Raw genomic sequence first — 20,987 nt, forward strand, 5'->3', positions numbered from 1 at the left:
GCTGCGCAGCAGGTAAGTTCACGCTTCTGCTTTGGCAGCCCAGGTGCTCAGATCCCGGGTGCGGACCCACCCACTGCCTGTCGAAACCATGCTGTGGTGGGTGTCCCACATATAAAGCAGAGGAAGATGGGCACGGATGTTAGCTCCGAGCCACTCTTCCTCAGCAAGAAAGAGGAGGATTAGCGGCAGATGTTAGCTCAGGGCTAATCTTCCTCAAAAAATAAATAAATAAAAATCACTCAAGATGACCTTACTCAGAAATCATCACTGCTGACAATTCAGGGTATGCTTTTCCAGTTTTTTTCCTATGTTCACATATTCACATACATATTTTAGAATTGTGATCACACTGTTCAGAATTGGACCTGTTTTCTTTGCCCACTTAATACATCCTGGACCATGTCATGAAGTGTCTTTCACAGGATCGTTCTTAAACGCTACACTGTATTCCACCAAACAAATGGGCTGTAATTTACTGGGGCCATTAATCTTCACTTTGTGGCGCTGCCCACCGATGCACACGCTTCACCGCTTGAGCGCCCACTGTGTGCTAACTGGATGGTGGGGCACTGAACCTGTCTTGGGGACCTGGAATCTCCCGTTTCCTCCTCGCCTACTCAAAGAAGTACACGATGACTTTAAAAACTGAACACGAAAAACCTCAGGGACCAGAGCATTCTACTTCAGCCACTGATGAAGGAACAGTTCTCACCACGTGCCGCTCGCGTGGCCGGCACAGCCAAGGCTGCTCCCGCAGAGGCTGCACTGGCGGTGCCTGCCCCCGAGGTCTGCTTCGCTCTTTGAGTCATCGACCGAGTGGTTCTCACGCACGTGGGCATTGCAGGCTGCCCTGCTGCGGGAACCATGAAATTAAATGCTTTCGGTAATTACTAAAGCATTGTTGCGGCAACGTCAGAGCTTACAATAATAAGCTACCTTTTTCTCGTTGGACACTTTCTTTTCAGAAGTTTGTCTTTGACCAGATCGTGTTGCTCGAACATCACTCCTATTAATGATCTATTGAAAAGATTAGGTGGTATGTGATTTAATTGCTTGATGAATCAAATTACCACATTTTCAATCGGTATTTTGACCCCTCATCTGAAATCTATTGTAAATGACCCAGCAAAAAATCCACCACCCCAAATAAGATGAGATGAAAAAAGTTTTCCATTATATAGATTTCCTTACAAACTTTTTGTAGAATCCTAGAATTTTGAAAATGCTAATAGCCTAAGCTATTCTAAATAGCTGACTATAATCTTCTGAGAGTCCTTAAACATACCAGCATGTTTTCGCTTCAAAACTTTTGAATTTTGTCTGGAAAAATCTTCTCCTGGATAGAAAACTCTTCCCACAGTGCACTCTGCAACTTCCTTGGAGACTGCATTCAAAGCGCCACCGTCTCAGTGAGGCCCCATCGGAAGCTCACCCTGTACCAGCTTCAATACTCCCCATCTGCCTTCTTTTTTTTTTTTTATTTCCCGCATAATACTTAGGACCATCACATACTATATATTTTTCTTTTCATTGCCTATCTCACATGTAAGCTCCATGAAAACAGGGAATGTTGCTTTATTCATTACTATATCCTAGAGCCTAGAGGAACATGGCAGTGACTCAATTTATTGAATACGTGAAACGGAGCCTTCTCACCTGATAAAGAGACATGCTATTTACCTCCTTGCCCACTTCACTTTATTTTAGTAATCGTCCTATTAACTTTGTCCATAATGGTGTTCTGAAGACCCGTAAGTTTATCCCCCACCCTACGTGCTTTATATCCCTATCTGCATTTTATAGTGACATGGATGCATAATAGAGCCCAGTAAACAAACAGAGTGACACACAGAGTTGGTATAGATCTCATAAGGGATGTTTGGCAATGAATATTTCAAGTGAGTACTTCCTTAGCATCTAGCCAAAACTGCTCTATGTCACCATGCCAATAACAGGGAGTTTGGTACTGTTAACTCTAGTAAAATAATCACTCTGATTGAAGCTGATAATAGATTTAAAATGAATTTACTTACTCTGAGAAAAGGAGCACGATTCATCATTTTAGTAACAATTATCTACTATCAACTTCACCCTAGTCAGCTCCATTTGGGCTTTGGCCTTTGACCTGGCAATCCATACAAGATGGAACAGCATTAAAACAATCAAAAGCAGACAAAGTTAAAAAAAATGAACTGCCATAATTTACTTCCATGTCTCATTACAAAATAAAGTCTCCATTTTAAAGTTAAATTTTACCCTTAGTCATCCAACCCTTAATCATTTATGGCAAAAAGATACTTGCTAACTTAAATTACTCTCTTTTCTGGTTCTGGTTTGATTTAAATTATGCTTAAAAGCCTCAAAACTTACTCATATTTCTCAGTGAGCACAAAGGAGAAATTTCATACTATATTTTCCAGGTATTAGAATCCTTGTTAATATGATGAACTGGAAATATTTGGAAGGGGTCAATGAAGAAACTAGAGTATTAAGATCTCTTCTCTCCTGTTTATGAAAAGATACTGCACAGCTTACTTTCTTAGCTTTGACAGTTTGCCTTCAAATCCAATGATTGTGCACTTGTCCTCTGTCCATAAGAAAATGGAGACCTGATCACAAAGCAAGGAAGAAATCCAGCAAGAGAAGGATTGATTAAAAGTGATAAGTTATTTATCAACTCTAAAATTCCTGAAGAAGCACAATCAGACTTCTTCTGTAGATTAGAAGCCACTTGCTTCTCCAAATCTCAGGGAAGATCTAGTGCTGAAGAAACGAGGCACAAAGTAAACAATATTCAGCGATGGCTATTGTCTAAGTAGAATAAAAAACTACTGGTGAATCGTATTATTTAACACAACAATGTGTGTCTTTTTCCCCCTACATATAACACTTTGTAAATAGCTGTTTACAGTTTAGACCAATGACTGGTGCCTTACATACTCTTGAGAAGCCAGATTAAATTCAGCCCCTTCCAAGAGGTCTTCTCTGATGTTCCTCCAAACAGAAACAATCTCGCCCTCCTCGAACACATACACACCATATTTTTCTGTATCTTTCCACCTTGAGCTACATTCTACTAATTTTGGTCACTTCCACCTTATCCTAAGGTCACATGCAGAGTAATCAAAGGTCTCTCAAATCAATGACATTCCTGAAGCAAACAAAAACAGGCGATATCTTGAGCTTTTATATTATTCAATTCTTATTTAAATCAGGAATGAATACACAGCCAACAAGAGACGACCTTGAAAAGAGCAAATCACCAGTGACTACCTAATTTACAAATCCAGCTGCCTGTGTTCAAACTTCATCCCCCTTAACTCATGGATCATTCTCTTCTTTAGATCACCCCTCCTCCAGCTTCTGTCCTGTTTTAGCTCTCCTGCCAATCTGACCTATCACTGGTACCTGACTTCTGCCCACTTGAAGGTGCTCTCTAGTCCTCACTCTTTCACAATGTGTATATCTTTACTGGAGTGGTCTCATTTAGCCCTACAGCTTAAACCCCCATCCATACTCCCAATATCATATCCTAAATCCACCACTCAGCATGGATCTCCGTCCTGATTTTCAAATTTTTATTCCCAACTGCCTGTTATCCAGATGGCCCAAATGAGCTGCAGAAAAAGCAGGAAAAGCATTATCAATATGCACCCACTTAGGCATGTTCCTTTTCCTGCCTTCCACCCCTCTTTTAGCAGCAGCACAATTTATATGGTTGCTCAAACTAATTTATCTTCAGAATCATCTTATCTCCGACTCTTCAATTTCCTTCACCCCTCACCATCTGCTTGGTCCCCGTCAAATTTATCTCCTGAGATGTCTCACACCTGTTTCTTCCTTTAAGCCCACTGCCCCAGTCCCCTTATCCTGTCTCATCTATTCCATCACGACAGTCTCACTACAGTCTTCCTACCTATAAGTTCTTCCCCTTCCAGACTACGATCTTCCAGCCTAGGGTAATCTTCCTGAATTATTAATCTGATCATGGTACAAGCTCATGTATAAGCCTCTCTTGACTCTCCGCATCCGACAGGGTGGACGCCAGATCCTTCGCCCGGCCTTGCCCGTCCAGCCTGGCTCTGACTGCTTTGCTAGTTTTATCCCGTGTCAACCTACCTATGGCTGCACCAAGAGACCTCATCTCCATCTTCTGAACTATTAGGATGTCACTCCCAGCTCCTGCCAACTAGCTAAGTGAGTAAAGGGACTACAGGGAAAGGGTTGTTTTAGTCATTTAAACTCTCAAATAATCGCTTCTTGGCCTCTTGGCTAAGATCAAGTATAATCTCTTAAAGAAAAGTCTGGTTAAGAACTATTCCTGAATATCAAGTTATGATACTAAATTTACCTTTTTTGGTTGGTGTGCTGGTATTCATGAAAGAAAAATAGTCTTATCATGTCTATAAACACCCACTATAAATGGTCATCGCTGAAGGTTTCTCAATTTTTTCAGTCGCTTTTCCTCTAGGTATTTCTGGAACATTTGTCTTCGTTGATCACTTAGAAGAGACTTTGCTGATCCTAAGCAGGGGGGAAAATAGCATATAAAACATTCAAATAAAAAGTTATCCAAATGTCTAAAATACCATTATCTAACTTCAACAGCTGCTAAGCAATACTTTCAGTAACTTCGTATTGATTCCTTAGCACGCTAACCACACAAGTCATTTCAACCCCTGTTCTTTCAAAATTTCTCTCCCTTTTGCCTTCTCTTGTTCACAAATTAACTGCTTGCCATCCCCTAGGCATCCATTACTTCACTTTTAAATTAATTAACTTCTATGATCACCCACCTCCAAGCTGACCTCCAACAATTCTCACCTCCTGGTAGTCATGCCCTTGTGTTGTCCCCTCCACACAGAATAGGGCTGAGCTGTGTCACCAAGAAAAGTGTGGGAATGATGGAGTGTGGCTTCCAAGACTGTATCATTAAAGACAGTGCAGCTTGGCCCTGCTCTCTCTCAGATCACTTGCGCTGTGGAAGTCAGTGGCCATGTGGAGCCTTAAGGAGATTCAGGCAGCCCTATGGAGACACCACATGACGAAGAACTAAGGCCTCCTGCCAAAAGCCAGCATCGACTTGCCAGTCATGTGAGTGAGTCATCTTGGAAACAGCTCCTCCAGCCTCAGTCAAGCTTCAGAGGCATCCCTGGATGACACCTTGACCTGTCAGATTCCTTATCTCCCACCTGTGATTCTCAACTCAGGTTTCTACTATGTATTTTCATGTTTATTTAAACTTGTTTGAAAAATGTGAGTGGCTACTATGTACCAGACATTTTTAGGAAGTAAGAATAAGAGAATTTCTGCCCCTGAAGGGCTCACAGTATCGTGGGGGAGATGAGCACAGTTTCAATTTGGTTTAGCATGGAATGAAGACTACGAGAATGCACAATCGAGAATCAGTATAAACCTGTCTGGGGAGGTCAGGAAAGGCTTGTCAGAAGAGAGAATACCCGAGAAGGTTTCTGAAGAATGAGAGTGCGTTTGCCCACTGGGTGAGGGTTTAAAATAATCCAGGGAGATGACTGCACAACTCAGTAAATTTACTAAACAAAAGGCATTTACTTAAATGGGTGAATTTTATGGTATGCAAATTCTACCTCAATAAAGTTGTTTAAAAGAAATAATCCAGGCAGAGAACAGAAGATGCGAAAGCTCAGATGATGAAGTGGTTAATCATCGATGAAACCCCTATATCCTCAACTTCCCTGAAGTTCCTCTTCCCTTCATCTCTTGATCTAACCGTAACCTGGCTCTCCCCTGAAGACAACGCTCCCCTAGTTGTCCTCTCAAGTGGTTGACTGTTTTCTTCTCCCACAAAGGTCATATCACTGGGCCTGAAGCGGGCCGGGGTGGGGGGTGGTCCCTCATTGCTGTTTCTCAATTATTTCTTCCTCTTCACTAAAACAGCCCAGCTTTATATTTCACATCATCAGACCATACTAGACAGCACCCTGACTTGCCATCTATAGATGGCAAGTTCTTCTCTCAGTATTTTACAACTTAGTAAATGGCCACTCCATTTTTTTAGTTGCTCAGGCCAAAACCCTTAGAACCATCCTGACTTTTCTTTATCAACCTACATCCACTCTATTAGGAAATCCTATTGGTTCAAACTTCAAAATGTAACCAGAATGAAACCACCCAGGGTTGCCGTTCCCACTGTGGTCAACCATGAGCTAAATTATTGCAGTTATCTCCCAGCTGGTCTTCTGGAGGCCATGCTGGTCACCCTACCATCCGTAAGTGATGCTTTAAAACATAAAGCAGATTATAAACACACTAATCCAATAATGGCTTCTCATGTCACTCAGAGTAAAGCTGGTCTCCCTGTAAAGAAGGCCCTTGGGCTGCATATTTCACTGGTCCTGGAAAATGACAAAATTGAAGCAGTGAACATTTAAACAACTTGAGACCTGATTTAGCTACAAAACTTCTATTTTAATGTCCCTTATCAATTAATCTTGTCAACACTTATCTTATTCAAACTCCAGAAGTCAGAACTTACAACACTCCACAAGCGAATGGAACTTTCACAGCCTTTACCTTAAATAGGAAGTATTTAGTCATAGAAAATATCAAGTTATTTAGAATGGTATTTCAAAACTCCATTCTTCTGGTAAGTTTTTTTTTTTTTTTTTGATGTGGAAGATTGTCCCTGAGGTAACATCTGTTGCCAAAGCTTCCTCTATTTTGTTTGCTGGATGCTGCCACAGGCTTGAGGAGCAGTATGTAGGTCCACGCCCAGGATCCGAACCCACAAACCTCGGGCCGCAGAAGCAGAGTATGTGAACCTAACCACCACACCACCCAGCTGGCCCCTGGTCAAGGATTTTTTAACCTCAGGTATTAAACCAACTTTTTCCCCTCTTCAAAGCAGTTAAAATTACAATAGCTCTTTACTTACTTTGCCTCACACTCATCTCTTCTGGAATAGGCTCTTGAGATGTCTCCTCTAATTCAAGATTTCTACCTTCCAAGGTTGGAAGGTTGACATCCGTCAAACCAGAGTGTCTTTTTCGTTCATATTTATCATATCTGTCTGCTTTCTGAGAGAGAAAACTCTCCTCAGCAATTTTAGTTCTAATCATCTCAATACTTAAATCCTTTCTCAGTTGACTGGCAAAATGTGATGCAGCCATCCTGCCAGGGAAAAGAAAGGTAGACAACTTATATAGATTTTCATATTATTTAAAAAATTAAGATTCCAGTTCACCTCCTGCCCCACCTCAGAGAATTCTGAAATAAAAAATTTTCAGTACAAAATGGAATAAATATACGACACTGCAGAGTGGGAAGAAAGTTATCAAAAGATAGTACGATCTATTTTGGGCTTCTACATAGGGCCTTGCTTGACAGATGAAGTGAAGCCCAGGAAGCTGTGGGCCATAACACAAACAAGAGGCTCTAGGCTCACCGCACAGCATTACAAAGTGACAAGAGTGAAGGAAAGGAGAGAATAGGGAAAGTAAGTGAAGGACAGTATACAGAATCGTTTCCTAACCTTTCCCTGTGATGAAGGCAGGCAGCCTGGCATTTTTTCTCAAGCCAAAAAACAAAACAAAACAAACACACGAGATGCCTATTAGACAGACAGGGATGATAAGCAGGCAGTTGGATATACAAGATTGAGCAAAAGATGGGATTTTAGAAGAACTACCATGGTGATACAGAAGGATAACCATAGTTTGCCATTTGAGGGCATAATGAAATTATTTTCGGCCATGTGAAAAATCATATTGTTTACCTGGCCCATACTCTTTTCTTAGAAAGATTCTTGAGAACGTGTTCAAGCAAAACAAGGGAGAAGGACAAGAAACAGGATGCCATGTGTTCCAGGAAATCCTTCATTCAAATGAGGAAAAGAATAAAGGAAAGTGGAAAGTCTAAGGGAGTCACCTATGCAGCTGGTATAGAAAAGAACCAAGCCCAATGGGAGAAAGATGACTGATTCTCCACAAGTGTTGCTGGCTCAAAAGAAAAAAAAAAGAAAGAAAAAGGGGAAGGTCTGCAATAGGAAGATAGAAAAGTTCTAAGCACACTATACTCTTCAACAACAAGAATAACTGAGACAGTCCACTAGAAAACTCCAGATAAAAGAAAAATCTGCACAAGAAATGCAACCCATTAAAATGTTACATGATTTTAAGCAATCAACAGAGTATATAAAAAATGAGAATTCTTCTGACCTGGATGCTAATAACATTCTCCTGTAAGAGCCCAGGGGAAGTGACAAAGGACTCTACTTTTCAGTAAGCATGCTCCTCTACTATTTGACTTGCCACCTCCTGCAAGTATTAATGTGCTAAATGTTAAACAATAAACCATTAGTTATTTTAAAATACTGCATAGGACTATGCTCCACAAAGAGAGACAGGGTGTGTGCAAAAGCTCGAGTTAATAGTAAAGGCGTGTTTAATTGTCACCTAAACCAGCACAGGTGGTTAGTGTCATCGCTGTTACACAGGTGAGGGAGAGAACTGCCAACAGGCGCTGGAGCTGGGATCTCAAGCCCCGCAGCCTGGCTCTTCACATACAGGACATCTAAGTTCCCCTCTTGGCTGAGTGGAGTTTCTTCCAGCTTGAAAGTCTAGAATGCCTTCGTCTTGCTTGCCTAGAGGTTCCCAACCAGGGCCTGTTTAGTTGTCGCTGGCTCTGGGGGCAGCTACTGGAATTGAAGGTCGGGGCCAAGGATGCTAAGCATCGTCCCGCCCCAGAGGCCAATCACGGCCCAGTGGTGAAACGCTGACTGCTGCATAGATTATGGCAACAAATACTTACTCTTCTGGAGGACGGAGCCATCGGCTGCGGGAAGGACAGGTAAGTGGTCCTAGAGGAGCCTCCCCCAAGCGGCGTCCAGCTCGCCACTGCCCACCTCAGACCCTTCCAGACCTTCTAGGAGGAGGCGAGCCAGCGCCCTTCCTCCAGCTCCCAGCACTCACCTTCCTCAGGCAGCCTGTCGCGTGAAACCTCAGTCAAACCAAAAGGAAAGGAACGCTCCCTGTCTGGAGAGCCGCCGCCGCCGCCTCGGAGCAGTGCCGCCTACACCTGAGCCGCCCAGAATCCGAACTTCCCACACCCAGCCTCTGATTGGAGGGCCTTTGAGCAACCCCTGCGGGAAAGGGGCCCGCCCCTTCTCTCCCACGAGGCTTGCGATTGGTTCTCTCCCTGTGCTATTCGAACTGATTGAAAGGTGAACGCACGGTTCAAAGGATGGGCGGGTACGACGGGATTATGCCTGAGGGGCGGGGCCGGGGCGCAGGTGAGGCGTTAGGGTCCCTAATCCGACCGGAGCTCCAGGGCCCCAGCATCCGAGGAAAAATGAAAGCGCTCCTCGGAGCAGAAGGGATTCACTGTTTGCAGGGCTTTTTAACGTCCTTATTTAGTCACACAAATACAGCACAGCTTATTGGAACGTTTTCTTCACTTAATATTTTTTAAAAAGGGTTTACTACCGCAGATTTCTCCTTACATCGCTTAGCGTTACTTTCCAACATCGCCAGGCTTTTTTTTTCCCATCCGCTTTTTATTGAGGTAAAATTTAAATACCGTGGAAAGGATTGATCTTTTAGTGTGTGATTTGATGAGTTTTGCTAAACGTAAACAGCTGTGTAAGCACCACCCAATCGGGATACAGAGTATTTCCATCACTGAGAGTTCCCTCATCCCCTTTCCAGGCGCCCACTGTTAGGCAGCCAACCTCTGCTCTGATTTCCATCACCACACACATAAAGGGGGTAGGTCCTCTCCCAGGTGGGCCTTCTTTCTCTAACCATGCTTTCCAGATCCATCCCTACTGTTGCGTGATCAGGAGTTGGATTTTATTGCTGAAAAGTATTCCATCGAATACTTTGTCTACCCATTCACCCATTGCTGGACATCTGGATTGTTTCCGTTTTTAGCGATTATGAATAAAGTTGTGTGGAAATTAATAAATAGAAACTTCATTAAATTGGAGTCTTGGGGCCCAAAGGCGGAGCTCTCACACCCTACCTTCTAGCAGAGCCCAACAGGAAGAAGACAGACTTCTTCTTGACCAAGAAGCTCAGCCAATGAGAGACTATCACAACTCAGCTAGTGAAACGCTGCTATACCTCTGGACTCCATGTTTACAATGGCCGTCCCAACTTGCTCTTCCTCCCAGAATAGAGTTTCTCCTCCATGCTGCTAGCGACTTGCACCTGGCTCGAGATGGTTTCAGACTTTGAACTGCAATTCTTTCCTGGTCCCCCATAAACCCATTTTTGCTGGAGAAATAACTGACTGTCTGTTTAAGGTCAACAGTTGCTATAAACATTCTTGTACAAGTCTTTTTTGTGGGCATGTTTTATTTCTCTTGGGGAAATATAGATGTGGTATTTCTGGGTCATTCTGGGTATGCTTAACTTTATAAGAAATTGCCAAGCAGTTTTCCAAAAGAAAGCTGGCACATTGTTAGGAACAGAGAGGGTCATGGTGCAATGATAAAACATTCTATTCGCCAAGCTAGAGCAATTTTAAACATGTATGGAGCTAATAAAATAGGCTCACTATTGATGAAGCAAAAATCTACAGAACTACAGAGAAAAAATGATGAATCCGCCGTTATCGTGAGTGATTCAACACACCTCTCTCAGCACTGATTGACCAAACAGACACAATTCAGCAACGATATAAAGAAGATCTCAACAAAAGCATTAACCAACTTGACCGAATGGACATTCAATAATCAGAGAACACATATTTTCCTTGAGCACGTATGGAGGAGTTACAAATGATCACACACTAGGCCATGAAGAAAACTTCAACAAACTGCATAGACTCAAGAAAGTTAGAAATTAAAAGCGAAAAATAAATTTAAAATCCCTGTGTAGTAACTTCTGGGTTTAAGATGAAACTTATGATGGAAAATGTAAATGTCTAAAACCAAAAGATAATGAAGAAGCAAATCAAGACTAGTGGGATTAGGTGCTTTGAAAGGAATTTTGAAAGAAATTTTAAATGCTTATATTAGAAAAGAAGAAAATCTTAAAATTAATATGTGTCCCTCTTAAGAAATTAGAAAAATAATAACTGAGTAAAGTCAAAGAAAATAGAAAGATAGTAAAAGAAAGTACACAAACCAGTGAAATAGAAAGTAAAGATACAATAAGAAAATCGACAAAGTTAAAACTTCATTCTTTGAAAAAATTAAAATAGATAAAACTCTAGCAAGATTGATCCAAAAAAGAAGACACAAACAGTATCATGAATGAGAATACACAAAGGGGACTATATGCGTTACTTATTCCTTTGTAGCAGATTACCCCAAAATGTGCAGCATAAAACAACCACCATTTTATTTGCTCTTGATTCAGTGGGTCAGGAATTTGGGCAGACCTCAGTGGAACAAGTCATCTGTGTTTCATGTCTGTGTTCTCAGCTGGGTTGGCTCAAAGGGCCAGGCACTGACTGGGATGGGTATTGATCCCCTTTCTAATTCTCTCTTCTCATTCTCCCACTAGAGTGAGAGAATCCACGGCCGTCTCGCTCATCTTTGTGGACCCAGTTGCTGACTATCAAGTGGGGCCATTCTCTCCCTTTGGTTAGGCTTTCCTTCCCCAGCAGATTCTCCATTTGGTCTCTCTTGGACTTCTTTGCCTGGTAGCTGGGTTCCTTCTTGGCATATGTGGAAAGCCTCATAAGACCTCGATTTGGAAGTTCCATATTGGCAGAGGAGAAAAACAAGAGCTGGAGGTAAAGGAACTTGCCCACCTTCTGAAGGAAAGTAGACTGTGAAGAGGGCACTGAGTCTGTGTGCTTGCCTGTGCCATCTTGCACTCTCTCTTATTCAGGATGATGTGTAGTTTTACATGAAGTTTAGATCTCAGGAGTAAATATATAGTGTAGTGTGCACTGATAGAGATTACATACAGGAACTTTGATGGAATTTAGCAGGGTGCTGGAATATATCTTTAAAGTGGTTTTACTGTACCAGAGGACATGATTTTTTTTGCGACTCTGATAAAGAAATATTTTGAATGATTTCTTCTTTTGAAAGACGGCGTGCTCATTACCATTGCCTTGTCACTCTTGCTAATTTTTGTTAGTGTTTCCTTCTAGTCGTTTCTCAAGTATTTCTTTTTGGCTAAATTATTTGTTTATCTATATAAAGCTAAGGGGGTTTGTTTTTCGGTGTGGATTTTTTAGCAGCTCTTCCTAATATGGGAAGGAATTTAATAGTGAATTTTTAAAGTAAAGGCCTAGTGCCCATAGGCACATTTTAATGTGTGAATTCTTTATTAAGTATGTCTTATAAATGTTGATGAGGCAGTGTGTTAAAATAGTCATTTATTTTTAACTAACCTAATTTTTGTTAGAAAAGGATTGCATCATTAAAAAAATTAAAATAAAAAAGCTTAAAATGAAAATAACAAAGTCTCCCTCCTCTTCCCAGTTTTCTCCTCTTCTCCCTAGGCCCTAACTCATTTCCCAGAAATCACCTCTGTTAATAGTTTTTAGTTTAGTTTTATATCATATTTCTTCAAGTTTTATCAAGTTTATACAGAATCTATTGATATTCCACTCTGAGGGACTAAGAATTTATCATGATTTAACTCCCCTTCCACCTCTGGATTATATTGTTTATATTTTTATTTTCTAGTCATTGCCTTATTTACTCTAAATAGCATATATAAATGTTTAATTCTTGATTTATCAAATTTACTATGGATTCAGTATCCACAATGAAAGGCAAGAACACTACCCTTCTACTCCTCTTCTCTCTAGTTACCTCCCTATTGTTCTCAGTTATGTTAATATTGTCTGAAAAATACTGTGTGATCTTAATTCATGTTTCCCCTTTTCCATTTTTCCATTCAAGCAGTAACATGCTGTGAATTTTATTGCCTCAGGAGAGGCACAGGGCAGGGAGGAGGGCAGAGTTAGCCAGTCAAATGTTTGCCTGTTTTACTTGTCCACACACCTGAGCTCAGCGAGGAGCACACGACGTTCAGGAGGACGCAGGGGCCCTGGAGGAGCAGGGGCAGGAGAGGCTCCCCCGTCGGAGGTCCGCGAGGGCCGGAGCGGTGCTGTGAAGCTACGTGGGAAACAAACACTGCTCCATGGTGGAGCCCTAGGAGGGGCAAACCTCAGAAAAGGTAGTGGTGTCAGCTATTTGGGGAAAGCAGGACCCTAGCACAGGGTTCCAACCTCAGCTGAGACTCCCATGCCGCGCGTGGAGCCCCAAAGGAGCAGAGATCTGCTGCGCTGCAAAGAGTCATTCATGGAGGCTCCCGGTTACCCGGGTGTGCAGATCACTGAAGCCTGGGGGGCGCCCTTCTCTCTGAATATTTGGCAACTGCATACCTTGGTGGGACCCCAGGAGGGCAGAGAAAGCCCAGGAATGTCTGTGGTTACATTTCCCATCAAGCAGGTCTTATGAGAGAGGTAGAGGGAGAAAGAGAATATTTCCCAGAGGTGGAAATTAAACTGAAATGTAGAAAATAAAGTGATATTTCTTATACACTTGAATTTGTTGGCTGAGATACCCTGCCACGTAATCTTTAAATTGCCAAGATTTATGAGATTTACTTGCTGTTCTGTAATATAATTATTAAATCTTCTGTGCTTTTGACATTGTTTGACACCCAAAAGTGAAAACCAATACACGGCATGTACAATATTAAGATTACATAAGTATTATTCACCGCAAACCAAACATTGCGATTGAACTAATTTAGAAGGAAACTGAAGGCTACGACATTAAAAGTTTGCTGCTTAAATTTTTCTTTTATTTTTTCTGGTTGTACTTAGTTGCCACCATTATGTACAATCTGATGTCTTGGTTTCCCATTTTTGGCCTGAAGAACTTCAAGTAATTGTTTTCTCGTGGGGACACTGAATGGTAACTTTTTAATTTCCAGATGTCTTCATTTTATCCTGATGCTTAATTAACAATAAGGCTAAATTCAAAAAGTCTTTCCCTAGACCTTTGAAGACATTACTGCACTTTCTTCTATTTTCTTACTTTTGTCTACTTGCTCTAAAATAGATCGAGAGAGGTGAACTGAAGGCTCCATCTCTAGTGGGTTTCTATTTCTCCTTGCATCTCCTACAGTTGTTGCTTGATCGATATTGATGCTATGTTATTTGGTGCAGAGATTTTATACCTTCATTGCAAATTCCCCCTTTAATATTATAAAGTATCTTGTTTTAATGCTTTTTTGGGTCTAAATTCTGACATTACTACAAGTCTGGCTTTGGTTTTTCTCTCAGGCCCAAATACTCTCACGAGGAAGCATCTTGAGGGAACTCCACTGATGGTTGCTCCACAGCCAGCTCCTCCCTTTGAATCCGCTGATGCTGAGCCTAGAGCTTATCTGAGGCTTCCTAGAAAGAACCTGGCTTGGCTTTGGTGTCCTGAGATGCAATTTCTTCTCTTTTGATTTTTACAGGAAATTTCAACCCATTTGCTTTCTATTTTCCAGGTAGTCCTCAAAATTTCTGGCAAACTGACGAGACTGTAATCGTTTTCTACAGATATAGTTCTGTGATTTTGAAAAGTGTCTGTGTTGGAATTTCAGTGGGAGATGAGAGAGTGGGGATTAATCATGTGTCACAGCGTACATCTTGACCTGGAATCTTTCCTGCAAGAGATTCTCAATTGTAAGCTCCACATTTATAGAAATAAAACATTGTTCAGTGCCCATCCACTTTCTTCTTCCCTCTCTTCCTCTTCAACATGTATTGCATGTGCACACAAAATCATTTCATTTAACACGTGAATACTTTTCCTTAAGATTCACTAAAACTCTCAGTGCTTGAGTTCTCTTTCCTTCCCATGCTGAAAATGTAAAATACTGGAGAGATCTGTCTGAACAACGTATCTCTAGTGAGCATTCAGAAATTTCACATGGTTTCCTTTGCTGTGCAGAAGCTTTTTAGTCTGATGTAGTCCCACTTGTTCATTTTTTCTTTAGTTTCCCTTGCCCGGACAGACGTGTGACTTGAAAATATGCTGCTAGGACCGACGTCAAAGATCGTACTGCCTATGTTTTCTTCCAGGAGTTTCATGGTTTCAGGTCTTACATTCAAGCCTTTAATCCATTTTGAGTTGATTTTTGCGCATGGTGTAAGGGAATGATCTTTCATTCTTTTGCATGTGGCTGTCCAGTTTTCCCAACACCATTTATTGAAGAGACTCTCTTTTCTCCATGGTATGCTCTTGGCTCCCTTGTCGAATATTAGCTGTCCATAAATGTGTGGGCTTATTTCTGGGCTCTCGATTCTGTTCCCTTGATGTGTGTGTCTGTTTTTGTGCCAGTACCATGCTGTTTTGGTTACTGTAGCTTTGTAGTATATTTTGAAATCAGGAAGTGTGATACCTCCAGCTTTGTTCTTTTTTCTCAGGTGTTCTTTGGCTATTCAGGGTCTTTTGTTGTTCCATGTAAATTTTAGGATTCTTTGTTCTATTTCTTTGAAAAAGTTTGTTGGAACTTTGATAGGGATTGCATTGAATCTACAGATTGCTTTAAGGAGTATGGACATTTTAATGATGTTGATTCTTCAAATCCAAGAGCATGGAATATCTTTCCATTTCTATGTGTCTTCTTTGGGTTCTTTCATCAATGTTTTATAGTTTTCGGTGTACAGATCTTTCACCTCTTTGGTTAAGTTTATTCCTAGGTATTTTATTCTTTTGATTGCAATTGTAAGTGGGATTGCATTCTTAATTTCTCTTTCTTCTGCTTCATTGTTAGTATGTACAAACGCAACTAATTTTTGTACATTGATTTTGTTTCCTGCGACTTGACTGTATTCCTTTATTGAGAAGATATTTGCAAACCATATACCAGATAAGGGGCTGGTATCCAAAATATACAAAGAACTCATACAGCTCAACAAGAAAACCAACAATCCAATTAAAAAATGGGCAAAAGATCTGAACAGAGATTTCTCTAAAGAAGATACACAGATGGCAAACAGGCATATGAAAATGTTCTCAACATCATTAGTTATCAGGGACATGCAAATCAAAATTACAATGAGGTATCACCTCCCTCTGGTCAGAATGGCTATAATTAACAAGACAGGAAACAACAAATGTTGGAGAGTATGTGGAGAGAAGGGAACCCTTGTACACTGCTGGTGGGAGTGCAAACTGGTGCAGCCACTATGGAAAGCAGTATGGAGTATCCTCAGAAAATTAAGAATAGATCTACCATATGATCCAGCTATTCTGCTGCAGGGTATTTATCCAAAGAACTTGAAAATACAAAAGCATAAAGATGCATGCACCCCTATGTTCATTGCAGCATTATACACAATAGCCAAGACTTGGGAGCAACCTAGGTGCCCATCAAGGGATGAATGGATAAACAAGATGTGGTATTTATACACAATGGAATACTACTCAGCCATAAGAAATGATGAAACATGGCCATTTCTGACAACATGGATGGTCCTTGAGGGTATTCTGCTGAGTGAAATTAGTCAGAGCGAGAAAGTCAAATACCGTATGACCTCACTCATAAGTAGAAGATAAAAGCAATGACAAACAAACACATAGCAATGGAGATTGGATTGGTGGTTGCCATAGGGAAAGGAGGGGAGGGCAAAAGGGGTGATTAGGCTGACATGTGAGGGGATGGACTATAATTAATTTTGGGGTGGTGAACAGGATGTAATCTACACAGAATTCGAAATATATTATGATGTACATCCAAAAGCTATATAATGTTATAATCCAATGTTACTGCAATTAAAATATAAATAAATAAATAAATTTCAGAGTGTATATATATATATATATATTTTTTTTAGGCAGATTAGCCCTGAGCCAATCCCCCTCTTTTTGCTGAGGAAGACTGGCCCTAAGCTAACATTCATGCCCATCTTCCTCTACTTTATATGTGGGATGCCTCCCGCAGCATGGCTTGCCAAGTGGTGCCTTGTCTGGACCCGGGATCTGAACAGGTGAACCCTGGGCCGCTGAAGTGGAGGGTGCAAACTTAACCACTGTGCCACTGGGTATATTTTAAGAGACATTGCTGTTATGTAGCCATTAGAGAGTGGCATAATTCTGAGGGGAATCACAGCAATTTGTGGTCAGAATACAGAGTAGTATACAGAATACATTATAGTAATAAAAAATATATCAATAAGTTCAAAGTTTTGAATAAATTGCTTGCATGTAACTTTATCCTTATACTTTCTACACATCACCAGGTTCAAGGCATTTTACAGCTAGTGGGTTATAATATTTGCAATAAGTCAGTTTTTTCTTTATATGATAAATACACAAGCAGAGAGTTATATGTTCAATTTAACTATAAAGACATGTGATGTTACTATCTGCCTGATCTTAAATCCTCCTTTTGGAAGATAAATATTTTTTTATTTAATAGAAACATTAGTTCATCTACTTTGTTAGCCCCATCAGCATCTGTATTATCACTTTTCCTTTTGGAAATCGAATGGCTTGAGCCCTTCTCTAAAGGAACCACTTAGCATTGTGCAGACTCACCATGTGGTGCACCTGAAAGCCCAAAACCCATCATCATACAGACTTGTATTGGGCATGTCCAAAAATTTAGACAGACAGCTATCTTGTAGGTAGCAACAGGAAATAAAAGAGCTGCAAGACAGTCATAGTAAAAGGATGCTGGAAACGTTCTAGATCTTGATCTGGGTGATGGTTACACAGGTATATACATATGTAAAAATTCATCAAGATATACATTTAAGATTTGTGCATTTTACTATATGTCTATTATTCCACAATAAAAAACAATTTGTGAATATAAATGAGAACCAATTTATATAAGCCTCTAAACTTTGCCCAATTATTGAATATAGCAACAGAAATTTTCAGAGGAGTACTAAGTATTAGAAATTTCCCTAAACGGTATGAAACTATTTTATGGTAGTTATTTTAGTTTCCTGCAATAAATTTAAAACATTCTAAAATTTTCAACTTAAGTTAAAACTGTACCATCAACCGCACAACAGTACAATGGATGGATAATCATGGGTATGATCACATTTTGGAACACTGTGCAGCAATGACAAGTAAGGAAGCACAGCGGCACTCATAAACATGGATAAACCTCACAAGTGCAAGGTTGGGTGAAAGAAACAAGTCACAAAGAAACTATCAAAGGTAGTCAAAAGGAGCTATATCGTTATGCATGCTTATACAGGTGGCAAACCTAAAGAGATGCCAGAGAATGATGAAAAAAGCCAGTCGTTACCCCTCAAGGGAGGGAGGAGGATGCTGATATAGGAAAGAACCACAGATGGCGCTAAGGTACTGGCATCGTTCTGCTATGTTTCTTCACCTGGGGGGTGGTTACACACGGGTTTACTTTAGGATTGCTCTTTAAGTATAAAAGAGCCATACTAACAAGTAAAAATCCAATAATCAGCTATTTCATGGTCCAGAAAGCCCAGGGGTTTACCCTTTGGGAAACTGAAAGTAGTTGCAGGTAGCCGGCATTATGTGTAGAGTTGCCAGATTTAGCAAATAAAAATAAGAAATTACAGCAAATAAAAACACTGGATGCTCAGTTACATGTGAACTCTGATAAACAATGAATAATCTTTTAGATAAGCATACCCCATGTAATATCTGGTCCCATGCAATATCTGGGACATACACGTACTGAAAAATAATGCGCTGTTTATCTGAAATTCACACATTACTGAGCATCCTGTATTTTATCTGGCAACCGTAAATATGTGGCAAGCTGCACAGGCAGAAGCAGTTCTCGGTGGCCCGGTGAGGGGAGTACTCAAAGGAGGGCCAAGGAAAGGGAAGAGAAAGAAGAAGAAAAGTCTTAAATTAGCCTGACCCTAAGCTATTTGAACAATAGAGTAAGTGAATTAGCTGAGTTCATCCATTATTGCAATAGTTCAGGAGTAATGAATTCACACAATGTATCAAATAATTTCTATCAACAAAAAGCAGTATCAGCAAATGTTTAAAAGAGCCATCAGTGTTTCTCCTAAAAATTGTGTCTCTCTCACTACATCAGCCTCTCTTCTGATCACTTGGGATGAAAATATTGTGAAAGATAGCCTTGAGGATGCTCATTCTGTGACTAAGTTTTCTTAATCTGTAGACAGTGATTAGGAGTCAGGTTGCAATGTAGGTTGTTTCATTTTGTTTTTATTCTACAAATATTATCTGACCACCTATCATGTTCCAGGAACCCGTCTTAGACCCAAAGGACAGATAATGAGTGACACAAACATAGTCCCTTCCTGTGGAGCTCAGAGTCTAGGCCCTAGTGGACTATAAAATAGATAGATAGATAGATAGAAAGATAGATAGATAGATAGATAGATAGACAGACAGATAATTACATGCCCTTGGGAAAACATTATCTAGCAATAGTGGATATTTGCTCTTTGCTGCCCAGCATCCCTCTTTCTTTTGGGAAACCATCCAGACTCCATTTTATGTTAATTTGTTTGCCTGGAATTGATCCACAAGCCCGTTGCCACGATTGATGATGTTTGATTCAAAGATTGGTATACAATCCAATTAGAACTGATGAACCCTTGAGAGCCAGTAAGTAGAGGCTTCTGGAAAAGGGAAGCATTCCCCCCTGCCTTTGGTAATGGATAGGGGAGCTATCCAGATGATCAGGGCCATCAGGTACACACCCCTAGAGGACACCATTCACATACGCAAAAGATGAAGTCATGACCCAGGAAAAGCATCCTGGTGACATTGCAGAGCCGTGATTCAAGATGAACTGAAACTCCCCCCAGATTTTTCAGTTACATTAAGCCAACAAATCCACCCACTTCTTAGAGCAGGTTGAGTTTCCGTTTTCCGTCATTTGCAGCATAGAGTCCTAACTGATGCAATAAAAGTCTAAGAGGAAAGAAAAGGTTTCTTGCCTGTTCCCAACCTCCAGTTTCATGCCCCGGAGGTAATCACTGTGATGCTGCGTTCAGACATTTGGGTGCACACGTATGTATAACGCATGCCTTTCATGCAAATCGAATTGTATTGTATACATGGTTCCACCACTTGCTCATTCTAAACTTATGTTGTATTGTGGAGATCTTCATTTGTTGATACAGACTATTCGGCAATTGGATGTATCATCATCAATTTGATCTGTCTTCCACTGGTGAAAATTTATTTTCTCTTCAATTTTTTACTATGATAAACAATACCTTTATACATATATCTGTGTGCATTCATGCAATTATATCCAAAGGGAAAAAACCCTAGAAATGGAATTGGTCTTTCAAAGGGAATGTAAAAAATGTTGCCTTCCAGAATGATTATACCAATACAGTCTTCTCAAAAACACATGAGAATGTTTCTTCTCCACCATTAGTAACACTGTGTTTTGCCAAATATAAGAAATTTTGCCAATATGATAGTGAAAAGCAGTATTGTTTTCTCAATTTGCATTTGTTTGATGAGTGTATACACACACATAGACACACATGGAGAGAGATTCATATATATTTAGGCTATATATTTTATAAATTCATTAGCTATTTTTCTATAAATTCCCCATTCATATCCTCCACAGATTTTTCTCTTGGGTCATTTATCTTGTCCTTATTGATTTGTCTTTACATATCAGGAAAATAGACCCTTTTCTCATACATGTTCCTTTTTTTTTAAGTATGCTTTTCCTTTTTTTTTGGTGAGCAAGAGTGGCCCTAAGCTAACACCTGTTACCAATTTTCCTGTATTTTTTTTCTCCCCAAAGCCCCAGTTCGTAATTGTATATCCTAGTTCCAAGTCATTCTAGTTCTTCTATGTGGGATGCTACCGCAGCATGGCCTGGTGGGCAGTGTGTAGGTCCACACCCAGGATCCGAACCAGCAAACCCCAGGCTGCCAAAGATGAGCACATGAACTTAACCTCTCGGCCACAGGGCCCACACCCATACATGTTCTGAATATATTTTTCCAAGTTTGTTGTTCACCCTTCAGCATTGCTTTGTTTCTTTATCATTTTTTTAAGTATAACATTTCAAGTGTACAGA

At 40.5% G+C, this 20,987-nt stretch overlaps 1 protein-coding gene across 11 annotated transcripts in view; it reads left to right on the forward strand.

Moving 5' to 3' along the window:
* Positions 1-20,987, forward strand: part of LOC139043175 (uncharacterized short-chain type dehydrogenase/reductase y4lA-like) — a 91,910-nt gene that overhangs the window by 69,900 nt on the left and 1,023 nt on the right. For 3 of the 11 annotated variants that reach the window (XR_011500253.1, XM_070503453.1, XM_070503454.1), the window contains one exon: positions 4,037-4,197. The exons of 5 other annotated variants lie outside the window; for them this stretch is intronic. Coding sequence is in view for 3 of the 6 variants with exons in the window: in XM_070503453.1 (XP_070359554.1) it covers positions 4,037-4,165 (129 nt within the window). In the remaining 3 variants the exon portion in view is untranslated. Of the gene's footprint in view, positions 1-4,036; positions 4,198-4,968; positions 5,650-11,489; positions 12,362-20,987 lie in introns of those variants that run through there. 3 more of the 11 variants (XM_070503455.1, XR_011500256.1, XR_011500254.1) reach the window with 3 other exon arrangements.

The sequence above is a fragment of the Equus asinus genome, unplaced genomic scaffold, assembly GCF_041296235.1.
Source record: "Equus asinus isolate D_3611 breed Donkey unplaced genomic scaffold, EquAss-T2T_v2 contig_193, whole genome shotgun sequence".
NCBI classification, from domain to species: Eukaryota; Metazoa; Chordata; class Mammalia; order Perissodactyla; family Equidae; genus Equus; species Equus asinus.